Source organism: Peromyscus leucopus, chromosome 3 (genome assembly GCF_004664715.2).
Source record: "Peromyscus leucopus breed LL Stock chromosome 3, UCI_PerLeu_2.1, whole genome shotgun sequence".
Lineage (NCBI taxonomy): Eukaryota > Metazoa > Chordata > Mammalia > Rodentia > Cricetidae > Peromyscus > Peromyscus leucopus.
Genome location: NC_051065.1, coordinates 144,330,276 through 144,349,685, shown reverse-complemented (window position 1 = coordinate 144,349,685; position 19,410 = coordinate 144,330,276). Strand labels below are relative to the sequence as shown.

The following is a 19,410-nucleotide window of genomic DNA, read 5'->3' as shown; positions in this document are numbered from 1 at the left end:
ATGGGTGTGGGGTATGTATGTGTATGGGTATATGTGTGTGAGGTGGGTATGGATATATGTGCGTGTGTGTTGGAGTGGGTGCAGGAGAACAAAAGTTGATATCAGATCTTCCTCTATTGTTGTCCACCTTTTGATTTTTTTTGGGAAGAGTCTTTCATTGGCTCTAGAGCTCATCAGTTCAGCAAGATTTGCTGGTTAGTGAGTTCCAGGGATACAATACTCCAGCCTCTGCCTCCCCAGTGCAGGAATTATAGGCACACACTGCCATACCCAGCATTTTACATAGGTCCTGGAGATTGAAAGTATATTTACATGGCAAGCACTGTACTCACTGAGCCATTTCCCCAGCCTTTAATTAACAGTAGGATTTGTAGTAGACACCAAGGTAACATACATTTCCCCATGATTTTTAAACAGTAAATATTTGATTTGTATACCTATTGTCTTAGTTAGGTTTATGTTGCTGTGGTGCAGATCATGACTTGGGGGAAAAGGTTGCACTTGCAGTCCATCATCAGGGAATCAGGGCAGGACCTCAAGGCAGGAACGCCGAGGGAGGAACTAAAGCTGAGGTCATGGAGGAGCACTGTTTACTGGCTTGTTCTTCACAGCTTGCTCAGCCTGCTTTCTTGCAGTACCCAGAACCACCAGCCCAGCAGTGATACCACCTATAGTGGGCTAGGCCCTCCCACATCAGTCGTTAATCAAGTAAAAGCTCCGCAGGCCTGTCCACATGCCAGGCTTGCGGCAACATTTTCTTAATTGAGATTCTCTCTTAGAGACTGATATTTCAAGTTGACAAAACAACCATGAACCTAAATATCCGAGTCGTGTAAAACTTTGTATGGTGAGTGCTTTGTGAGTGTACAAAGTTTAAGAAGCCCTGTCTAGAACACACAACCCCAACAGCATCGGAAGTGTAAAATATGACTTAACCTTCCAAGAAGAAAAACTGTTCACCAGAACTTTGGAAACTTTTGTTTGTACTGTAGTTATTCATGAAGTAATTTAGTATCTGAATTAATTGGCACAATACAAACTTAGCCACAGTACTTAACCTCTGAGTTTGGTTGTGGGGATTTACCAAGTGTCTCAGTATCACTTGCATGGTGGAGCTTTGCTGCTAAATTGGTCTCTCTTTTCCTCTGCTCATTGGCTTTTGAAGTGCCAAAGTCCAGCAGGAGCACTTAGCACTGAATCACCTTTGTCCGCTGACTTCCAGAGTCATCTGTTCTAAGTCATTTTGCAAGGGCCATGTTTTTTCACAACTAGGGGAACTTTCAAATAGAGAATCTGTTGGATCATTGGAGCATGGATTATTCTTGGAACATGGACCATGAATGAAGCTGTGTGAGGAGATTTCTGAGACTTTGTAAGAAAACTCCAAGGAAACAAGATAAGAATCTTGGGACCTCAGTTTCTTCAAAACACAGAATTGTTCTTGGAATATGCTTTTGTGCTCCTCCCAAGTGTAGCAGACAGGAGTGAGTTTACTTCAGCTGTTGATACACACATGCACGTATGGAAAAACATGTTTTTGCCACACGTGGCTCATCCTTGTGATTGTATACTTTACTCAGATGACTCTTCTTAATCCTGAGAGTATAAATTGTCTGATGCTCTGAGTAAGTTAGCTATTGCATGAGACTTTAGTCTGCCTCATATTTCAGCTCCACTCTCCCAGGTTCACCCCACCAACTAGAGAGGTAAACAGATAAGGGAAGCTTGAAGCATTCTAGCACTGTCATCATATAAACCAGGACCCAGGACACAAAAGGGCAAATACTTACCCCATTGTACCTCATTGTTAGTTCTCAAAAGGTTGTGCCATCCTAGACAAATAGCATCACTGGGAGCTTGTAAACTTGTAAGAAATGTGAATTCTACTTTTTAATTTTTTAAAATTACATATTTATTCATTTTGTTTTATATGCATCTCTCTGTGTGTGCATGCGTATACCATGGCATGTGTATGGCAGTCAGAATACAACCAAACTCAGTTCATTTGGATGTATGTCCCCTACTGTGTGTATGTCTTGCTGAAGATGGCATTTGTTGTCTCTTGTACAGACTTAAAAGAAGCTCTGAGCCGGTTTGTAGAAGAAGAATCCCTCAGAGACCATGACAGACATGCCGAAGCATCCTTGGATGCTGTGAAGTCAGGTGAAGTAGATCTGCACCAGCTGGCAAGTACATGGGCCAAAGCTTATGCTGAGGTAAGACAGAGGGCAGAGTGTGTATTTCAAAAATACTCCAGACTTTACGAGGATGTTTTCATTGCTGAAGTCATAGGAAACAAAGTAGAGAACCCATTGCTTTTTTATTTGCAAGCCAGTAATATACACCATATGTTCTTGCTTCTATGCTTCCATTCTATATCAACATGAGTTCCCGAGGCAAAGTGTGTGTGTGTGTGTGTGTGTGTGTGTGTGTGTGTGTGTGTGTGTGTGTGTCACTCAAGCCACCAAACACTTGTTGAAGACAGAGGACACTTTAAGGGAATTGGTTCTTTCCCTCCACCCTGTAGGTCCTAAGGATTGAACTCAGATTGTCAGGCAAGCGCCTTTATCTGATGAACTATCTTCAGCCCCAGCACCATTTTTTTAAATGAAGTATGTTTGGAATCGTACCTTTGGAAACATGAAGCTACTTTATCCTCTGTATTTCTTGGAGCATGTTTACATTTTTTTTTACATGTTTACGTTACTCTATATGGAGTTCCAGTTGAGATAACACCTTGAATTTCATCTGACAGCCTAAGCCAGCAATCCAACTTAATTTTCAGCTCTGCTTACTCCTGCTTTCTCACTTGTTTTTGTCATTGTTGTAGAGTGTCATTGGTTTTTTGTAGGGTTGCAGCTAGTATGGCCAGTTTAATGAAGTCCAAGATGCTACACACATTATTACTTCATTTACTAACCTATGAATCATTTTAGAGTATGTTTTTTAATAAGAAAGTTTTCTTCTGATTATAGAATACTTCATACAAATTATCTTTATTGTGCTGGGTAGTTTTATATACACTTGATACAAGCTAAAGTCATCTGAGAAGAGGGAACCTCAATTAAGGAAAGGCTTCCATAAGATAGGGCTATAGACAGGCATTTTCTACACGAGGGAGGGCCCAGCCCACTGTGAGTGGTGCCATTCCTGGACTGGTGGTCCTGGGTTCTGTAAGAAAGCAGGCTGAGCAAACCATGGGGAGCAAGCCGGTAAGCAGCACCCCTCCATGGCTTCTGCATCAGCTCCTGCCTCCAGGTTCCTGCCCTCAGTTTTTTTGATAATGAGCTGTTACGTGGAACCATGAGGGAAATGAACCCTTTCTTCCCCAAGTTGCTTTGCTCATGGTGTTTTGTCACAGCCACAGAAACCTAGCTAAGACATTCATAATGCATTCACACACAGCCAGGTTAGTGGCTGTGAGAAGTGCCACTGTCCTGACATAGCTGCCGTTGGCTTGTTGATCATCCCTTTGTACAGGAACACATGTGCATTGTGTATGGAAATGGGATCATGGCATACTGATTTTCTCTATTATTCTAGGCACTTCCATCCCTCGCTCTGCAGGAATACCTCATTCATTCCCCAGGCTATGTTACAATTCATAGTAACAGCTTAGGTTCTGTCTCTCCATGTTCTTTTTTGTATTCAGACAGTCCTACAGTAACATCTACATGGCAGGGGCTCCATGTCTCTGTCTGATGTGTCAAAGCACAGCCACAATATCCACACTTCTCTAGTGGGATGTTGAACCAGGACTGAATGTGTGTATTATCTCACAGACTACCTTAGAGCATGCGAGGCCTGAGGAGCCGAACTGGGATGAAGATTTTGCAGATGTGTACCATGACCTGATCCATTCCCCAGCCTCTGAAACTCTCCTTAATCTGGAACATAATTACTTTGTTAGCATCTCAGAACTGATTGGTGAAAGAGATGTGGAGCTGAAAAAATTACGAGAGAGGTACCACTCATTTCTTGTGTTATTATAATTAAATGTTACATTGTGAAACATAATAGCCTGTAGACCAGCCTGTTTGCACTTTCATAAAATTGAAACACTGCAAAATGCTTGGAGTGAGCTGTCTTCTTTACCACAGCCCTACAATTGGCATCTTCATTTTGCAGGTGAGAAAACCGTGGCTTACATAAATCCAGTAGTTATCCAAGGGCAAGCTAGAATTTTGACCAAATGATTGTGACTTCAGAACTATTAGCCACTCCTCCTCGCTCTGTCCCTACTCAGAGCGTCTTCTGGATTGCCTTTCTCTAGGCCATGGTGTCTTTCAAGTATATTGTAAGCTTCCCACATTAGGAAGAAAATAGAAATAGCTATCACATTGCCCCAAGAAATTGTAATCAGATTTGAATTCCTCTGTATAGTCTCCCTAAGATAGCACACAAACAGTGCTTTCTTGGATACAGTTTCTGAGTTAGTAAGAAGCCACCAACTCCTTTATGTTGAAGTGTGGCTTTCCGGGATGCTCCTCTGGTTCTGTTAACTGTGGTGTAAAGCAAATGTCTTCCTCCTACATAGTCCACTTTGACTTAGCAGACCATTTATTACCTTAAAAGCATTTATTTAAGAGTCTGGGTATACATAACATCTAGATGAATTTTAATATTACTGGTGTACAATGGTTCTTGTTGTGGAAGCTTGTTAAGACCAAATCACACTCAATTTTTATAACTGATTTAATATTAATACTAAAGAAGTCAACTTAAAATGAGATGCTATATGCTCCTGTCTCTCGTTAGTCTCACATTAGAAAACATTAAGACTAACATTGTGTGGATAGTATTTTTATTTTAATGGTTATTATAGTTAAAAAATTGAAATATAAAATAATCACAGATGGATTTCTTTTCTTTCATGATGCTGAACAATGAACCCAGGCTTTGAGCCTCATGTGTCTAAGGATTCAGCCAACTGTCAATTAAAAACATGCAAAAAAAAAAAAAAAAGTCATGCCTATTTTGAACATCCTCAGGCTTTAAATCTTGTAGTTATTCCTAAGAATACAGTATAACAACTACTTACATTGCAGTAGTTGTTGTAAGCAGTCTAGAGATCATTGAAAACATGCTGGAGGGTGTGCATAGGTTGATACAAATACTCTGCCAGGGACCAGTGCTCTGTGAGTCCCCAGGGCTAACTGTATTGCTCTGGACACCCTTGGCTCCTGTGTGTCCCTCACCAGTGCTTCACCCAGCCAGTGACTGCTCTAACCCCTGCCTGCTCCTCCCTGAAAAGTCCCTGTCTGGCCACCCATGGTTACACTGTTCTCTTTCAAAATCAGAGGTGATTTCTATTCTGTTTATTTATTATTTTTTGAAACAGCTTCTATTGTACCAGGGACAATGAATTAACTTACTAATTATTTACCCTCTTTGGAACTTGATGTTTGATCCTTTTTTTTTCTATTGTGGAATAGTTTGTTTTTTTTTTTTTTTAGGAGAAGTTATGGCATTTTATCACTTGACATTCAGGTTGCAGAGTTGTCATACCTGGTATTCTGAGCCAGCCTATAGTTAGTGTTTATCTGAAATAGAGACGACTTTCCTTTGAATTTAACCTAGGCAATATCTTAAATAATTAATTATATGATTAACTCCTTGCATTTTGGATACATTCAGGGTGACATAAATGTTCATGAAATTTTCCTTGAATTCTTTTGTCTTTTTTTTCTTATGAGAATTTTGCTGCTTTTATGAAACCATATTCTAGATAGTTCTTTAAACTTTAGAAGAAATGACAATAACACTTTTTATCCACTAGAGGGAACACTTGTAAAATATTAGTGCAAATATGTATCTAAGTTTTTAGTAGACATTTTTGTTTCTAAATGAAAACCTCTCTTATAATCATAATCTTCACCTGATGCCTCGTACTTTCTAAAATATTAATAACCAGGAGTGGGGGGTGCACACCTGTAATCCCAGTTCTCAAGAGGCAGAGACACAAGGCCTCCAGGACTGCATCATGAAACCCTTTCTCAAAAAGCAAACAAAACAAAAAAGTTTATGGGACTGTCTGCATTGTATATAGTGAAGTGGAAGCTAAGTGATACTGAATATCTACTTCCAGAAGATGTCAAAGTATTCATGTGTATAAGTTGTATGGGTCTCATTTCTTACATCTATCTATCTTACTTAATTGTTATGAATAAGTATAAAATCAGTTTTAACAACTTACTTAACTAGAATAACAGTAAAACTTAGTTTGTGTTCTATTCTGTTTATTATATGTTTGTTTAAATTTCTGTATTTACTTAATTGCATATGTATATGTATGGAGTATGTACATGTTCATATGGGTGTGTTCATGTGTGTAGGTAGGTACAATGTGAGAGAGTGTGTGTGTGTGTGTGTGTGTGTGTGTGTGTGTGTGTGTAAAGGCCACAGGTCAATATTGAGTGTCTTCCTCAGTCTCTGTTCTCCATAGTTTTTGAGACAGGGTCTCTCACTGAACCTGAACTTTATCTATTTGCCAGGCTGTCTGGCCACTGAACTTAGGGATCTGCCTGTCTCTGCCTCCCGAGCACTGGGGTTATAGATATGTGCCACCTCTCCTAGCTTTTCTGTAAGTACTGGGCATCCAATTGGACTGTCTCGAACCCCTCAAAATAGCTTTTAGAACAAATTTTACATGCATTAAGAGATAAGTTTTAACTTGAGATTTTACCAATGCTGTCAGAACATACAATAAATTATGAAAGTACAGCTCAGTAAATTGTCACAGAGCAAGCCGACCCTGGTAGCTACCACCCAATCAAGAAATAGGATGTTTTCAGCAACAGAGGCCTTCCTCAGGCCTTCCTAGTCACCGTTTTCTTTTACCTGTAAGTGACTGCTGTCTGTACTCACAACACCACTGATTAGCTCCTTCTGGAGGGAAGCCATTCTGTACATTGTTTCTTTGGGTAAATGAAGACTGTAGCTCTAGGCTACAAAGTCAGGCTGTATTTTCCATCACTCCTTAGAAGCAATTGTGTGACTTAACAGTTTGTCTCTGTCTTTTCAAACTTAACTGGCAGTTTCTGGGTATAGTGGAGACTAACTTTCAGCATTGAGATCAGGTCAGTTCTCATATACTTGTGTGGAAAATCTGCTTAGGCTGGGATAAGACTGTTTCCTCAGGAACTCTGCAAATGAGAAGGGGTTGGGACTATCAAACAGTCACTGAGAGTCCACTTGAATTTTTACTGCTTCCATTTATACATTAAGCTCAGATCATGATCTGGCTGCATATGTGATGTGGTTGACACTTTAAGACATACTCATCAGTATTCACATACTCATTTTCAAGGACTCAGAGTATTTTCAAGATATTGGAGTTTTACTTCTTGATTTTATTCACTGAACTAAAATGGCTGTATACTTTAAAAGTTTGATGAATTTATCTCATTTATTATGTTTTAGACAAGGTATTGAAATGGAAAAGGTGATGCAGGAGTTGGGGAAATCACTCACAGATCAAGATGTCAATTCACTGGCTGCCCAGCATTTTGAATCCCAGCAAGTAAGTGAAATGAAATATAATGGCTTCAGGTATATAATTATGTTTTCTTTTCTTGTGAAGAACTTAACCAGTTGGCACTCTCTGTTTAGGACTTGGAGAATAAATGGTCCAATGAGCTGAAGCAGTCAACAGCTATCCAGAAGCAAGAGTATCAGGAGTGGGTGATAAAACTTCACCAGGACCTAAAGAACCCCGACAACAGCTCCCTCAGGTACTGGCCCTCGCTTGTTCTTAGTCCTGTGTGTGTCCATCACTATCCATCTTATTCCAGAAGTAGCCTTGTTGGTTGTATATGTTTGGCAATGAAAATGCAAGATTTTGTACTTCATTATTATGTAGCTCTGCTGACCTCAAACTTGGCATTTAGCCTAGGATGGCCTTGAATTTGGAGAAATCCTTCAGACTCACTATCCCAAGTGGTAGAATTACAGGCATTTTCTTTCATTTCATTAAATTGCATTCCACTTGGCATGACTGGATGAATGTCAGACACTCACTAAGCAGAAAGAGAAAAATATTTCTAAGTACAGTAAACTGATTTCTAGAATATGCCAGCACAGGCTGTAAGCATTGGTAGACAGTCCCGGGCTGCCTTTGGAGGAGCATTGTCTTTATGTAATGCCAGCCTCCCACTAGTCTTGCCTCAAGGATAAGAAATATGTCTGCTCTTTTTTTCCCTTTCTCTCTTTCTTTCTCCTCCCTCCCTCCCTCCCTCCCTCCCTCCCTCCCTCCCTCCCTCCCTCCCTCCTTCTCTGTCTCTGTCTCTGTCTCTCTCTCCTCTCTCTCTCTCTCTCTCTCTCTCTCTGTCTCTCTCTCTCTCTCTCTTCGTGTTTGTTTGTTTTGTATGCCCAGACAGCTCCTTGCCAAGTGCTCTTGACACTGGCACACATGAACTGTGTCCTCTGAGCTCCACACATGTGTACAGCTTTGCCTGCATGCACAACTACACACACACACACACACACACACACACATGCACACGCACATGCACACGCACAAATAGTTGGTGGACTCTTCTCACGGCCATTTTAGTACCGTTTCCCTGCATATGACAGTCTTTCATTTACTTTGCTGTTTTTCCAAACTGCGCCTATCTTCTAGGGACAACAACCGAGGTACTTGACTTCCCAGCCAGCATTTTGAGTGCAGTGGGATTCAGGGGTTGGAGCGTGCCGTACATCCGGCTTTCTATGCACGAATGTATGCACTGACCCAAATGTAGAGCACATGTAGGCCGCCTGTCCGTTTGCTGCTGTGCTTCCTGGCTCCATGTGTAGGTCAATTCACCGTGTAAATCTGGCCTTTAGTTTCTTCTTTCTAAACCGTATGCCTCAGGGAAAATGTTTTTACCATTACTATCTTTGGTAGGTGTTTCCTTGAGCAATAGAAATTCTGTTTTCAACTCCTGGAAAACTAGGTTTTTTGAGGGATAAGTGACATGAAGTAAAGTCTGCCTATTTTAATGAAGCACAGATTAAGGAACTGAGACCGTCATAGAACTGTCACCACAGTCAAGACATGACCTTTCCTCTTTGCCTTCATGTTCGACACTCTCCTCTTGCCACCCTGTCAGCCTCTCTGAGCGTGGCAGCTGAGCTGGAGCCTCGCCAGCGCTCCAGTGTTTTTCAGCCATTCTCACGGGCATTGCTGTGACCTCTCCTTCCAGGTTCACTGTGTGTTCCCCGATAGCTAACATGTTGAACAGTGTCCACGTGCTAACCTTGTATCTATGTCTCTCCTTTACGTTTTCTTATTATTGAGCTGTGAAACTTACGTTTGTACTCTGGCTACCTGTTTATCATCAGAAATACGTTTTGTAGATACTTGGCCCCTGTTCTGTGGCTTATCTTTTTGTTTGTTTACTTTTAAAAGCAGACTTTGCTATTCGTGTAGATCAGCCTTGCTTGGGCTAGCAGCGACCTGCCTTCTGTGCCTTCTCTGTGCTTCAATTATAGGTGTGTCCTCCCATAGCCAGCTCTTCTTCCTCCTGCTTCATTGGAGAGTGGCAGTGTACACCTTTAATCCCAGCACATGGAAAGCGGAGGCAGGCGGATCTCTGAGTTTGAAGCCAGCCTGGTCTACATAGTGAGTTGCTACTCAATAAGACCAGGTCAAAAGGGAGATATTTATCTAAATAGTAATTGTGTGCAGAAATTAACAGGCCCTCACTATTAAGATTGTTTACATCTTGTCAGTAGGGCAGCAGACTTTGAATTTTATCATCTAGATGCCCAGTGCCCAGTAGGTTTCATTTTCTATGGTAGTAGCTGGATGCTGTTTGTGCCTGGGTTGGAACTCAGGGTTTGGAAGTGTTTTTCTCTGCACACTGCTCCATTGTTGGCATCCAGCAGTCTTTGCACATCTGTGCCATGGAGTAGGTCCTCTCTATGCTGCTGCTCTTCTCTCAGCAATGGAATCTTGTTTCTTCTCACCTGGTCCTAGACTTACTGTGGGTCAAGCCTTCTCCCATGGAGCTGCATCCCAGCCCTTGTCTACCTGTTGTCTGGTTCTGTTGTCTGGCAATTCAGCTCCAGTCTGGAGCAAGCCTTGTGTCTGGCTCTCAGCTGTCAGTTGTTCAGAAAGGCTTCTCTTGTCGTCAGTCTCCGTGTGTCCTTGGCCACACTTAGTGAAGACCAATGGGAGGAGTTCGGGTGCATAAGCTACGGCTCCTAACCGTTCCGAAGTGACTTGCTAGCCTGCGCATGACCTTCAGAAGTCTGATGTGGTTTTCAGCTGATTTCTGTTGACTTCTTCGATGACAACATCCTTTGACAAATGTGCACTGATGCAAACAGGCTACCCCTTTTCCTGGTCCTCCTTGGAGAGTCATGCCACACTTTGTCATTAAGTTTCCTTCATTGCCTTGAGCCGTGGACTTGACTGGAGCAGTTATGTGGTCACAGCTCCTCTGGGGCAACTTTTCCAGTAACGAGCCGAGCAAAGAGAGCTTTTCTGTGAGAGGAGAGTGCAGGCGGAAATGCAGCCAGCAGCAAGTGTGCACACGGACCTCACAGCTTCATCATTTATCACTGAACTTTATGAATGGTTACTATCACTCTTATAATCATCATCCTCATCACTGTGTGTGTGGCGCGAGGTGTATGTAAGCAAGAGGACAACTTTCGGAAGTTGCCATTTTCCTCCCACAGTGAGTCTGGATATAAACTTCATGTCGGCAGACTTGGGAAAGTACAGCCTCTTACCTGCTGAACCATCTCAACAGCCCAACTTCTTCATTTTTAACCTGCCTTGCTCTCACTTCACCTGTTTTACTGTTTTGTCTAGAATTAGCCTCCTCGTGAGAACTACTGTATATTTTTAAATATGTTCAATCTGACCTTTAAAGGTATTACGTGTTAGTTCATCAGTTAATCCCTGAATCATTTTTAAGCCGCCAGGAAACAGTAAGCAGTGATGTGTCAGTTGATAGTGTAATGATTGAAGAGAATAATCCACATTGCTCACTGTGAGGAAATGGAAGGACAAGTGGGGCTTTGAGAACCTGTTGCTGCTTATGGGTGGCTTGTCACCATGGATTAAAGATGAGTTTAGGAATAAAGTAAGCTCTGCTGTCAGCTGTTCAGTTCTCTCTCATTTCATGGAGAACTTATTTTCCTCATAGAAAAATTCGGATGAATCTGCAGTGAGAGCCTAACAGTCGTTGTATTCATTTCAGTGAGGAAATTAAAGTCCAGCCGAGCCAGTTCAGAGAGACTGCAGATGCCGTTGGGAGGATTTATGAGGAGCAGAGGAAACTGGAAGAGAGCTTCACTATTCACCTGGGTATGGACGCTCTTTTAATAGCTGTGAGGAACTTCTGACAAATCCCGGCATGAGAGCAGAATAGACCGTTATTTCTAATCTCACATCGCATCCCTCTCCACGAAAGCCTAGGGTTTGTGTGCTATGCGTTTTGTGTTTTAGCTTAGATATTTGCAGAAAAATTATGATAGATGGGACATTGAAGGGCCCATTTTTAGTTATTGTTGCTGGAGGGCTTCTCTCCAGGTTCCACCAAGCCCCGCAGTCCCACAATCCACGTATAAAATAATCACTCAGACGCTTATATTACTTACAAACTGTATGGTCATGGCAGGCTTCTTGCTAACTGTTCTTATATCTAAAATTAATCCATTTCTATAAATCTATACCTTGCCACGTGGCTGGTGGCTTACCGGTGTCTTTACATGCTGCTTGTCCTGGCGGTGGCTGCAGTCTCTCTCCTCCTTCTTCCTGTTTCCCCAATTCTCTCCTTGTCCTGCCTATACTTCCTGTCTGGTCACTGGCCATCAGTGATTTATTTATATAGAGCGATATCCACAGCAAGTTATAATTTGGAATATGGATTTATCTTGCCACCGAAGTTTGCATCTGTTACAGGATTTCTGTAGCTGTTTCAGTATCTTTCTGTAACTTGTTCATCCCTAGGAGCCCAGCTGAAGACCATGCACAATTTGCGATTGCTGCGGGCAGACATGCTGGACTTCTGTAAGCATAAAAGGACTCCTGGGAGTGGTGTGAAGCTCCACCGGCTCCAGACAGCACTGTCACTCTATTCCACATCTCTCTGTGGCCTGGTTTTACTAGTAGATAATCGAATCAATTCATACAGTGGCATCAAGAGAGGTAAGCAGATGCTGTACATACATCTCCCATTCAGGTTCGCTTAGTAATGCCTTTTTTGTAGAGGAATCTCACACTGTAGTCCACGCTGATCTTGAACTCAAAACAGTCTTCCTACCTTTGCTTTCTAAGTGCTGGAATAACAGATATGACCCACTACACCCAGTTTTCAAGTAAAACCATTTTTATGAAGGGATTATGAGAAACTCGGCAGTTTTATGTGTTTCAGTACATCGAGCCGCAAACATACCTCATCCTGGCCATTTCAAATCAAAGTGAACAGTAAACAAACTACACAGCCCTGACTACTTTGACATTCATAACAGCTCAGTGATATTTAGTTCTTTCTAAAACATCATGTCTGCTGCTCCTATAGAAGAAGATTCTTATTTCAGGCTGCAGTTACAAATAATAATCCAGCTATAAATGCATTTTTCGTTTTAGAAGCAAGTCCTGCTAGTGACCTTAGTTTACCCAGTGTCTCCTGTTCCTTCCAAATTAAACAGAACCACACGTCTTATCATTTACAGAGCTCATTGTCTGCTACTTAAAGATGACATGGAGCTGTATTAGAATGTTCTGTACTGATTCTTTACTCCTAGGAGTAAAGTGTTGATGAAAGTCATTGTACTCTATAACTTAATGCAGTTATTACCAAAACAAATCATATTTACAGTCTTCAGTGTCTCAGACCTCAGTTTCTATAAGGAATTGATAAATATTTGATGGATCCCTTAGATTTTGCCACAGTTTGCCAAGAATGCACGGACTTCCACTTCCCACGGATTGAAGAGCAACTGGAGGTCGTCCAGCAGGTGGCGCTGTACGCAAGAACCCAGCGCAGGAGCAAGTGCAAAGAGGCTCGGGGTCAGTAAAGCATCCTTAAAGCACACTTACCCTTGCACCAGGCCATCCTGCTGGCCCGGAGACGGCACTGAGACACGCAGAAGTTCATAGTGCTGGGAGAAAAATTAACAACAGACTTTAACATCTTCAGAAGCTTGGGTTCTATTCCCAGTTTCCTCCTCCTCTTCCTCCTCCTCCTCCTCATCATCATCAGGGATGCTGCCAACCAAAGGCAGTACTAAACTTGCACCCACTAGGTTTTCCTATACATACATAACTACCTGATACGTTTTCACCTTTCACCCACAGAAGCAGTTAAGTGGCTTCTCTTTGGCACATCTGAATTGTCCCTGCACTGGTCTCAAGCTTGGAGGCTACTGTTAAGCAAAACAAAAGCTGTTTGAGCACACTGTGATGTTGACATTGATCTGACAACACAGCTGTCAGCTACTGATGGCAGGTAGAATGCACCCTGACTGCACTGGTCAAGGGGCAGGTCACGTCCTGATGGAGTAGTGTGTGATGGAGGAGTGTGTGATGGAGGAGTGTGTGATGATGGAGGAGTGTGTGATGGAGGAGTGTGTGATGGAGGAGTAGTGTGTGATGGAGGAGTGTGTGATGGAGGAGTAGTGTGTGATGGAGGAGTGTGTGATGGAGGAGTGTGTGTGATGGAGGAGTGTGTGATGGAGGAGTGTGTGATGGAGGAGTGTGTGATGATGGAGGAGTGTGTGATGGAGGAGTGTGTGTGATGGAGGAGTGTGTGATGGAGGAGTGTGTGATGGGAGTGTGGATGGGAGTGTGTGATGGAGGAGTGTGTGTGATGGAGGAGTGTGTGATGGAGGAGTGTGTGATGATGGAGGAGTGTGTGATGGAGGAGTGTGTGTGATGGAGGAGTGTGTGATGGAGGAGTGTGTGATGGAGGAGTGTGTGATGGAGGAGTGTGTGATGGAGGAGTGTGTGATGATGGAGGAGTGTGTGATGGAGGAGTGTGTGATGGAGGAGTGTGTGATGGAGGAGTGTGTGATGGAGGAGTGTGTGATGATGGAGGAGTGTGTGATGGAGGAGTGTGTGTGATGGAGGAGTGTGTGATGGAGGAGTGTGTGATGGAGGAGTGTGTGTGATGGAGGAGTGTATGATGGAGGAGTGTGTGATGATGGAGGAGTGTGTGATGGAGGAGTGTGTGATGGAGTAGTGTGTGATGGAGGAGTGTGTGATGATGGAGGAGTGTGTGATGGCATGACACGCCATCTTGGTAATTGAATGGCAGGCAATGGAAAAGTTCCGGATACTTATCTCCGGAATGTTCTGTGTGATGTCTGGACCGCAGTGGATGGTGGGTAACTGACACCATGGAAGGAAACGTGCAGATGAAGCTGAAGGCTGCCCACCTTTCTGTGCTGTCTGCCTGTGCTTCCAGATGGACTCGTGTGTGTCGAAGCACATGTCTAGTTCTCCCTTTACACACGGGCACCGTTCCATATGCTGCTTGTGCACTAGGGCCTTCCCTAGAGGGCCTTTGCTGTTGTGTAGTAGTGCATTGCAGGGTACCTGGTACTAGTCACCCCCTTTCGTAGGTATTTATTCTTCATATTTGATTGTAAGTAGTAGTGCATAAAAAATACTGTGCGTGAATCATGGTGCACTTGTGTAAGGAGTAAGCATGTCTGTGGTCACAGAGCACGTGTACTCCCCTTAATATTTCTAATGCCAGCCACTGCTCCCTGATTTATCTCTCTACCAAAGGTCTGCTGTGGCAGCATGTGTTCCATTTCAGAGCAAGGCAATGATCGGGAAGTCGGTATGACAGTCCTCCCGAGAGGACCGTGCAGAGCAGCGCAGCGCGTCCTCTACTCTGTCACCCTCCCCACCTCACGCGGCTGGTGATGGTGGAGTCCCAAGTACTTTTCACATGTGTATTTTAATACATTTTAGTTACAATATAATGATACCCCTTTCCCTTCTCCTTCCTCCTTCCTGTGCCTGCCAGGAATATTTTAGTGTCATTGTTAGTCATGACCAAACACATGAAGACTGAGATCGTAAGTGTGGAGAGGGAGGAGGATTTGGAGTCTACATATGAGAGAGTGCAGCGCGTGACAGGAGGTTTTTAAAGCCCCTGTGGTTAAGGCAGCAGCCTGTGTCTGGCATGGTGTTTTGTCCTTGTTACAGCAACTACATTGTGATTAAATGAGTCAGTAGAATGAGGCGTTTTTTTTTTTTTTTTTTTTTTTTTTTTTTTTTTTTTTTTTGGTTTTTCGAGACAGGGTTTCTCTGTGTAGCTTTGCGCCTTTCCTGGAGCTCACTTGGTAGCCCAGGCTGGCCTCGAACTCACAGAGATCCGCCTGGCTCTGCCTCCCGAGTGCTGGGATTAAAGGCGTGCGCCACCAACGCCCGGCTTAGAATGAGGCGTTTTTAAAAGACAGATCTCTTTGTTGTTGTTTGTTCATTTGTTTTGAGATGGGGTCTCAGTATATCCCCAGCTTTCCCAGAACTCACTTATTTTGGGATCTTCCTCCCTCAGCCTCTTAAAGGCACTAGTATGTTATAGAAAAGTCTTGTGAAAAACACTTTCTGAGTGTCTTTTTCTGCACATGAGTACCTATTTGTTCATCATATTTACATCATGATAAACAACTACTTGTTTATTCTGTTTCATTCATTTTTTACTGTGGTTGTTATAGTCATTATATTTCTACAGCTCATGATAAAAGCCAAAGATTGTCTTATGAACATTATATGTGTGTGTATGTGTGTGTATGTGTGTGTGTGTATATGTGTGTGTATGTATGTATATGTATGTGTGTTTATAAGTGTGTGTGTGTGTATGTGTGTGTTTAAATACAGATCACCTATTCACGTTACCATGAAAGATGTTACTTATCAAAACATGGACAGGAGAGTAGACTTTGAGCTGTTCTCTCTACTTTCTCTTTCCCTTTTTATTTTGAGATTATATTTTAATTACAACATTCCTCTTCCCTTCCCTCCCTCCAAACCCGCCTATATACTCCTCCATGCTTTCCTTCAAATTCATGGTCTCTTTTTCCGTGAGTTGTTAGTGCATGCATATATGTATCTCTGTCTCTCTGTCTCTCTGTCTCTCTCTCTCTCTCTCTCTCTCTCTCTCTGTGTGTGTGTGTGTGTGTATCCCAAATACACATACAAGTAACGTTATATGGACTCAACAGGTTGTGTTTTCAGGGCTGACTGTTTGGCATTGGACATCCAGTTGGTGTGTTGTTCCCTGGGTCTTGTTTCTTTGAAAGGGATTGTTCATTCCTTGTACAGTCAGAATTAGAGTGTTTATTCCCTGCAGTCTGTGTTGTGACCCACTGCTTATTTAAAGCACATCCATTGCCGGGCTCTGCTCTGTAACATGGAATATTCAACAGTTCAGAGCCTTCTGTCTGTGTGTGCTTCTCACACTTTCTCTACTCGTTCTTAAAAATGTGTCTGTGTTTAAAGACATAGTGGTGTAGGTCAGTTTGTCAGTGTTGTACTGTAGACACCACCAGGTCTGTTCAGACAATGTTTTAGAGTTGATGTTTTGGTATGTGCTGTTTAGTCATTTGAAAGTCTGACTTTTCTAGTATGGAATGCCATTTCAAAAATAGATTCTAAAATAGTTTTTAATTCAATTTGACTAAATAGATAGCCTCTAAAAGACAGCTACTTTGAAAGGCAGTACTTATTTTGATTTTGTGACAAGAGATCCTTATAAAATCCAAGTGTATCTTCTATTAAAATATTAGTATTATGTAAATAACGTGTTCAGTCAAAATAATGGATACTCAATCAAAATGTCTCTCATTAAATCAACATTTATCCTTCTAAGAAAAATACCATGCCTCAAAAAAAAATATTGATTGTCTGAAAAAGTTCTGCTTGAAACAGTATCACATATCTACTTTAAATCAGTTGTATATAGTGTCAGATGAGATAGTAAATTTTAGGAATGTGCTGAATATAAAATGGTTCTTGATGTTGCTAGCGGTCTATCTGGTCCAGAGCAGGTTATATCAACAACAGTGAGTCAGAGTCTAAAAATAAAGATGGCCACACCACAGCTATCTAATGAAGTTACTTTATACGCAGCTAACGTAGTGCTCTACACTCTCACAAGGAAACTAGAGTGTCCGCAAGTCTAATGTGGTTGAGACCATGTGTGGTCAAGGCTAGTCCCACCTCTTATCTGTGCACCCCCACTTATACAACAGCTTACCAAAGCCTTTCTTCTCTTACATAAGATAAGGAGGTGTGCTAAATTATAGTGCACACGTTTAGCATTGGCAAGTCCCCGAGTCCAGCCGTAGGTAAGAAGAAAGAAAGTGAGGGGGGCAGAGAGCAGAGGAGGGAAGGGAGCATCACCCCCCTCCCACACGTCTGGTCATGAGCTCAGGAATTTGTCGGTGGCTGTGAAGCATGGAGCAGACGGCAGGCGTGTGGGGCGCACAGTGCACTCTTATAGCATGGAGCAGGCGTGTGGGGCGCACAGTGCACTCTTATAACATGGAGCAGACGGCAGGCGTGTGGGGCACACAGTGCACTCTTATAACATGGAGCAGACGGTAGGCGTGTGGGGTGCACAGTGCACTCTTATAACATGGAGCAGACGGCAGGCGTGTGGGGTGCACAGTGCACTCTTATAACATGGAGCAGATGGCAGGCGTGTGGGGCGCACAGTGCACTTTGCTGTTGTGGTTGTCTTGAAAGAGCACAGAGTACACTTTTATATTGTGGTTGTTTTGAAAGAGGAGGGCTGATATATTTCTGTATGTGGCAATATTCCTTTGTGTTGTATTTTCTTTATGAATAGATTCTGGAAACCAAAACGGAGGAAATGATGATAAATCTAAGAATTCTGAGAGAAACTATTTGAATATTTTACCTGGTGAGTATCATTTTGTTTTAAATTATTGCTTTCTTATAGTCGCATACATTAAAATAGTAGGTTTGAAACATGCTTTCTTATGGTGTTCATTATAAAATGTTTGGACATATATCTCTTTGAAACAGCACTCGTGTCTGTATAATACACTCTGACAGACGTTCTCCAATGTAAGCCCCATTTCTGTACTAGTAATGACTTAACTTCTAGATCCATATAGAAACACCCAAAAGTCACATAGAAGTTTCATGATTTTATATTTCTAATGTGCTCTTATACATTGTTTCTTAGTTACTAAGTAATGAGCCGAGAGGTGATTTGAACTCTAAACTATAAGGAGGAGTGCACAGAGATGAATGTGGTTGAACCTGTAGCTGGGCCATTTGCTGTAGACTCTTGTTCACATTTCCCTCACCTCTTTCTGCCTCTGGGTCTTCATTTCCCTTCTTGTTATTGGATGCATTTAACAGGTGGAGTTCAAGCTCTCAGTCTTCCTTCTGGGTGAATTCACAGCTGGTTCTGGTTCTTACAGTCCCCCACATGCCCAGACACCACAGGAAGCCTTGTGCGTGCTCTGTAAATGTGAACTCTTAAATACAGTGGTAGGTTTCACAGTCTTAAAATCATCTTCCTTGATCGTTTGCTCTCCTCTTTTAAGGTAGTTTCTCCCATTTCCTTCCGCAGATCTTGAGCACACAGGCCATGCCACTAACTGAAGGAAAAGCCAGTCTCATTTCTGCATTCACCCTAGAAGGCATAGCACATCGAATTGTGGTCATCAGCCCCCAAATTTCCTCCTACCTTCGCATCTCCTGCCCTCATGGATAATATTTAGAATCACCACAGGCTGTTTCCTCCCCTCTGGGGAGCAGGAGCCATTTATCTATTATTCCTCGTGGGCCCGTGACCTGAGTCATCACACTGTGGCTTTCTAGGAGTGTGTTGGCTGTTACTGTTTTGGAAGTGCCTATCTCTTTATTGTTCTATTTATTTCCTTCCTTCCTTAAAAAAAAAAAAAAAAGCCTGTGAGTTAGTGTCATTATTACCGCTGAGCAAGGAAGCTGAACAAGGAATGATGTGCCTTAAGTCTGAAGTAGGAAAGGAGTTTGAAACCACCACTATACTGACAGCATCTGAATTTCCATAGCCAACATATTGACAGGAGATGAAAAGTATCTTCATCAAAACTCATTTTAAACCGTGAAGAAAACCAGTTTTCATATACCTTTTTTCAAAATTTAATTTTTAATTTAAAAATTTTTTGTGCGGTATGATTTTAATCCTATTCCTTTCCCCTTACCCCAGGAATGGTTGTTTCTTTATTATGAACTACATACTTAACAGCTTATGTCATCTAATTTTCACAATTTCATAAAAAAAAGCCGTTAGGTCTGATTTCCACTTTGCCTGCACACAGTACCAGGTGAGTAAGTTGAGGTGCGGTCACTGCTTCACCTAGCCAGAGTGCTGGAGGGCAGCAGCTCTCCTTCACTCCAACCCAGACCCTCTTCTACAGTGCCTTAGTAATTTG

The 19,410-nt window shown here is 42.3% G+C and overlaps 1 protein-coding gene across 4 annotated transcripts in view; it reads left to right on the top strand.

Moving 5' to 3' along the window:
- C3H12orf4 (chromosome 3 C12orf4 homolog) overlaps positions 1–19,410 on the top strand; it is a 36,385-nt gene that overhangs the window by 3,761 nt on the left and 13,214 nt on the right. For 3 of the 4 annotated variants that reach the window (XM_028881543.2, XM_028881544.2, XM_028881546.2), the window contains 8 exons: positions 2,071–2,216; positions 3,783–3,964; positions 7,423–7,522; positions 7,612–7,733; positions 11,199–11,305; positions 11,951–12,148; positions 12,884–13,012; positions 17,808–17,882. In XM_028881543.2, coding sequence (XP_028737376.1) covers positions 2,071–2,216; positions 3,783–3,964; positions 7,423–7,522; positions 7,612–7,733; positions 11,199–11,305; positions 11,951–12,148; positions 12,884–13,012; positions 17,808–17,882 — 1,059 coding nt within the window. The remainder of the gene's footprint in view (positions 1–2,070; positions 2,217–3,782; positions 3,965–7,422; positions 7,523–7,611; positions 7,734–11,198; positions 11,306–11,950; positions 12,149–12,883; positions 13,013–17,807; positions 17,883–19,410) is intronic. The other variant, XM_028881545.2, reaches the window with a different exon arrangement.